Consider the following 5,732-nt stretch of genomic DNA (forward strand, 5'->3'; position numbering starts at 1 on the left):
ATAAGGAAGGGGGTATGTAGGGAAAAATGGGAGAGAGAGAGAGAGAGAGAGAGAGAGAGAGAGAGAGAGAGAGAGAGAGAGAGGGTTTTATCTGACGCCCGTAGGGCGGGGGGGGAAAAAATAAGCTACGGTGGGGGGGGGGGGGTACTGAGAGTGGGGGGGGGAATGAGTTTTTTTTTTCTTTGATTTCTTTGATTTCCGAAAGTCGGCTATCAACGCCACTGCACAAATAGGTTATGTAAACCCGGGCAATGTTAGACAATGTAGACCCGGGCATTGATGGGCAACACACACACCCACACACACACACAAAGAGAGAGAGAGAGAGAGAGAGAGAGAGAGAGAGAGAGAGAGAGAGAGAGAGAGAGAGAGAGAGAGAGAGAGAGAGAGAGAGAGAGTCACATGGTGTTCGTAGCCTTGCCGTATCTTGTTCATTATAGCATCTTTCTTCATCTCTTGCACATCATCAGCCTTTCGATACAAGCCACCACGAAGTCAAGGAGAAAGTCATCATTGGTGCATCGTACTTTCTTCTTGTTTATACAATCCCAGGCTTCCAAGCCCCTAATGAGAGCCCTTTCTTGAATAGCCTTGCGACTCAACTCGTACTTGCGGTCCACATCTTCAAATCGCTCTGCCGCACGTAACCTATCTCTTTGTGTACACTTTGGAATGTAGCACCAGTCACCCTCCCTCCCACTCTATGTGGAATCTCTACCCTCAGCCCATGTTGCTTACGAAGGTGGTTCACCATATGTTGCCGCTTGTCCATCCGCGTGTTTTTACTTGGGCAAGCAGGGTCTGCTCGGCACATCCGGACGAGCTTCCCATCAACATAAAGCTCTACTTATGGCCGGGATGACTTCAATGAGTCGGCTCTCCGTACCTCTATAAAAGAACATAACTGTATAACTTTAGAAATGGTAGGAAACCCTTGTTAACCCAAATATAAACCTGGGCATGCCCAAGACTAAATGTAGACCCGGGTCAGAGAGGGACTCATAGGACTGACGCTCAATGGTTGAGAGGTTCCGGCCCTCATTCGCTTGGATGTAGACCCTGAACTGGCCCCTTCTACTTCAAGAAGCTTTCTCTTACTGCCTTTGGCTTCTTTTGCGGTGGCAATTGCAGCATTTGGCTTGGGCTTCTCTTGCAGTTGAAGCTTTCCCTTCCCCTTTTCACTGGCCACCTCGGGTTGTTTCTCTACCTCACGACCCTTCAAGTGGACAGTCGAGGGCTTTTGAACCACATATGAACCTTTCTCCTTGGGCTTCACAAGAGCCTTCTTTGCATCATAACCCTTCATTGGGGCCTTCTCCTTGGGCTTCACAAGGGGCCTCTTCACATCAAAACCCTTCATTTAGACCTTCTCTTTGGGCTTCACAAGCAGCCTCTTCCCATCCGCACTCTTGGCTTGATCTCATCTAGCTTTGCCATCTGGGCCTTCATCAACCTTCGGGTTTAACCTTTGCCCACAAACAAAACCTTGAGATCAACCCACCTTATAAAGAAAAGCCATGAAATGCAACCTTTTAGCACCATGGACTTCACACATAAACTCGGCCAATCCCGGCATGGCATGTAAACCTGGGCTAGCCCAACGTGCAAACATGGGCCCAACATGTAAACCGAGGCGAGCGTGAGTTGGAGAAGGTGAACATACCTGCACCCCTCCCTTTGTCGCCAACTCCACAACAGGGGAATCCTCATGCGGCATTTGAGACCCGTCCCCGTTCGAAGGTATGACTGTCTTCTTGCCCTTCTCAATACACTCCATAAAGAGCAACAATTAGAGTGCACCCCAATGGCCATGAATAGGCGTAAACTCGGACATACCTACATTTTCTTGGCAGTGGCCTCGTGCAATACTTGGACCTCTGTTTCTTTCTTCTTCTCAGCACCCTACAGTGATCAGAAATAGATTTCAGCGAGCACTCCCATGGCCATGCCTCTGCGCAAGTGTAAACCCGGACATACCTGATTTTGGTGGACAGTGGCCTCGATGTCATCTCCAGCATCATGGCTTGCCATCGCATGCCTATCCTCATGAAACTTTGATCTTTTTTCGGATTGCGATAGGCTTTGAGCTCGCATATTTCTTAGTTGTGTAGGAGGTTGCTTCTCACCCTTACCCCCCTTGACAGGGAGCTTACTTGGGTTCTTTTTCATAGGAGGAGTGGGAGGGGGATCATCCTCCTCCCTTTCATGGGACACCACCACCTCTGCTGTGACCTGCAACGTGGGTAGTGCAAGGGTGAGAATCCCATGCCCACCTCGTGCCCTAAACCCAAGCTAATTGAGCAGCACCCTAAACCCTTACCTGTTCACTATCCGGCATGCCTGCCCCCCTCCTTGTGACGAAAGATCCTCCTCCTCCTGGGTCGTCAACTGCAAAAAGGGAGCCCATGTCAAAAAGCAAGCCGTAATAGCAACCCCATTCCAAACATAGTGAGGGAACCCTCTCCTCGTTACCTGCGGTCGGGCTTCACTTCTCCCACTGTGGGTTCCCCCTTTTGTAGCCTTAGGGGGGATGTGGAATAAGCACCCCGCATGCCGCCACCCTTTGTCTTCCTTGTCGTCTTTCCAGCTACCATGTGCAATGGCACTCAGCCTTCGGCGCGTGCCTCCCACCCCATGGCCCTGCCTCGCGTCCTGCTTGGAAAGAGCTGGCGAGCACCTTAGAGAGCCTCAGAGAGAACTAGGTTAAATGCCGTCATTGAACGACCTTAGGCCGAACGCTACTGAGGCCCCAGCCCCGAGGGTACGAGGTACTAACCTCGAAGAGCCACTAGCCGTCCCCTCCCTGTCCTAATGATGTCCAGACACGTGGCACGCAGACAACCCCGTCAACCCCACCTCATCCACCATGGCCTGCCTCGTCACCTTGCCATGTCGGCAATCTGCAACCCCCCGACGAGCCTGGATTTATGTCTTGCAGCGGGCAACCCCGCCCCCGCGCCAGCATATGTGTCCGGCCGAGATGCCCTCGCTCCCCCCGCCTCTGCCATCAAATGGGCTTGTCACCATCCCAGGCAAATAGTCCTGAGGGTCGACGATCCCTATCTGGACAGGGACTTTGCTGACGTGCCTCCTCCCACGTGCGCAGAGAAAGGAGAAATGGGTGTACCATTGGTCGAAGCTTGCGCAGAGTTTGTAGATGGCGTCGCGAGCAGAGATGTTCAGTTGCGCGATTCCGTCTGGGTTCGCATCTTCCTTCCTCAAGCGCAGCAGGGCGCCCCCAACACGCCCAAGCCTGTTGTTCTTTATGCCCACGGCGGCGCTTACACCGTTGGGCAGCCCAATTGGTTACCCTTCCATGCCTTCTGCAGCACCCTCTCCAAACTCTCCCACTCCATTTGGGTCTCCCTCTCCTACCGCCTCGCCCCCGCCCATCGCCTCCCTCCCGCCTACGATGATGGCTCCCTCGCTCTTCACTGGCTCCGTGCCCAAGCCGAACAACAGAGCTCCTGTTCCTCAGATCCTTGGCTTTCCAAGGAGCTTGCCGACTTCTCCAATTTCTTCTTGTCTGGTGACAGTGCTGGTGCCAACATCGTGCTCAAGGTTGCCATGGATGCTGCATCGTCCAATCTTGCACCCTTGTGCATAAAGGGGCTCCTCCTTATTCAGCCAGGGTTTCACTCAGAGGCAAAGAGGGCAATGATGCATGATAAGGAGAACGAGGAGCGCTACGACAGGGCAGTGCCAATAGGTGAAACACTGGACTATGCACCTATCAATCCTTTACATACTACAGCACCGCGGCTTACACCACTTGCTGCATATCCTCATATAATTGTCAATGCATCTGAGACCGATTTTCGGTATGAGACAACTATCCACTTCTCGGAGGCCATCCGAGGCTTCTGCCCACATGTCCAACTCTTTGTCTCACCAGGTAAAGGTCATGCCTTTCATCTTGATCATCCTGACTGCCCTGAAGCTCATGCCTTGCATGCCGAGCTTGCAAAGTTCATGAATACCTGCACTGTTTCTTGAGTTGTTTCTCATGGGCAGTTGTTGGGCTTCAAAGGCATGTGAATAAGAAGCTTGTGAACCTCCATTATGTATATCGCATCCGCATTGTATCATATGGCTAACTGTTGTCTGGTCTACTAATATATATGTGCGAGGAGGCACAAATGGATATGTACTAATGCTGAGAGCCCATTAAAGAGAGGCTTTCATCAATGGACATTCTATGATAATACAGGAAGTTTAAGGTCGGGTGTGAAAGGATTTGTTTTCAGATCCTTTTGAGTGTCAAGAGCATGTTTACGTCAGAGTGTTGTGAAGTTCTTTTAAATTGTAATATGGTCATACTGTTCAAATTCTGCTGCTTCTCTCTTTTTATGGTAGAACCCAAGACGTTACTGTTGCTGAATAATAATCGTATTTAATCAACGACAGAGTAGGTTTTAAACAAGTAGGTACATGCAATGTTTGCATGTCAAATGAGAAGCATTTTGTCCTTTTATTATAGAGCTTAAGTGGTGGGACATTCACGTCTATTTCTCCTAATCCGTGCTTAATGTTGTGGTTGCGACTGTTGTGCCTTGTTAATGTTGTGGATGGGAATAACCTCCCTATCTATTAACATCCTGAGTGATATAACCATCTGTGGTTTCTGGCAAAGCTTTAGTTCAATGAAGAAACCCCCCCCCCCCCCCCCCCCCCCCCCCCCCCCCCCCCCCCCCCCCCCCCCCCCCCAAAGTGGTGTATGCCACTTGTAAAATATGAAGAAAACGAAACCTTTTTTTTTAAGGTTTTGGTCGTGGGTTCGGTGGGATTTTGGTTGAATGAAGGATGGGGGTTTTGGAGTAGACATGTCTTATGTGTTTATGCGAGGGTTTTGGAACAAACTAGTGATGTACTTACGTGGATGAGTTTTATTCTCTACAAGACTCATGTTATGCCTATGTTTGATGAAGATTGTATCTCTATGTATGGGTTGTTTGATGAGTTGTCTGTGGTTGCCAATGATGATACAAATACTTTTGGTGATTTTCCTTATCATCTGGATGTTAATGATGAAAATATGGACGCCTCTCATGTTAAGCTAGACCCCATTTGTGAGCACGAGGTGGTCAAAGTTGAACACTACCTATACTCTTATGGCTTGTTTGATGAGTTGTGAATTCCTCCAAGTTCTCACTTTGATATAGAAGACACTTTTTTTTGAAAGATTTTCACTATCTTGAAAATTTTGATATGATGGCTGGTCATGTTCCTCTTACAGTTTACTTTGAGATTACAAAAAAATAAAGTTCTATGCTTAGAGCTCGGATGCATTTATAACAAGAAAGGATATTATGCAAAGTGTTGTGAGTGAGGAATTCTTTGATGTGTATGAAAAGAGAAAAATGGATGCTCAAATCGGAGTGTATTCATAACATGCCTTTTCTTGTGATGCTATAATTGTGTAGGAGATTGATAACTTTGATCTATATCGTTATGGACATGGAAGCCAACTTATTATATGGTCCCTAGTTTATGATGAAGTCCATGGTAGTCATGTGGGGAAGTATTAAATTGATTTTTATGCTTTTGAAAAGGGATCTTTTGGTATGAAAGTTATCCAATATTTGTTAGTCCTATGGAATGAAAAAACAAAATCACAATATGAAAATAATTTGCACTCAAAGACCTTGCAAGTTCGTGGTGTGAATTTTTTCTATTCGAGGCTCTTAAAGATTGTACCACAAATTAGGTAAAAGTTAGTACCTTGGAGAAAT

The 5,732-nt window shown here is 48.0% G+C and overlaps 1 protein-coding gene and 1 pseudogene across 1 annotated transcript; one reads left to right on the forward strand and one right to left on the reverse strand.

Annotated features, from left to right (window-relative positions):
- Nucleotides 1-449: 449 nt before the first annotated feature.
- Nucleotides 450-1,777, reverse strand: LOC147426205 (uncharacterized; annotated as a pseudogene).
- A 1,277-nt stretch (nt 1,778-3,054) lies between these two features.
- On the forward strand, nt 3,055-4,241 carry LOC147426206 (putative carboxylesterase 17). Its single transcript, XM_086498291.1, has one exon. The coding sequence runs from the start codon at nt 3,118-3,120 to the stop codon at nt 3,994-3,996; it is 879 nt and encodes a 292-aa protein (XP_086354417.1). The 5' UTR covers nt 3,055-3,117; the 3' UTR covers nt 3,997-4,241.
- The last annotated feature ends 1,491 nt before the right edge of the window (nt 4,242-5,732 follow it).

Source organism: Adiantum capillus-veneris, chromosome 24 (genome assembly GCF_014529385.1).
Source record: "Adiantum capillus-veneris isolate H3 chromosome 24, ASM1452938v2, whole genome shotgun sequence".
Classification (NCBI taxonomy): Eukaryota; Viridiplantae; Streptophyta; class Polypodiopsida; order Polypodiales; family Pteridaceae; genus Adiantum; species Adiantum capillus-veneris.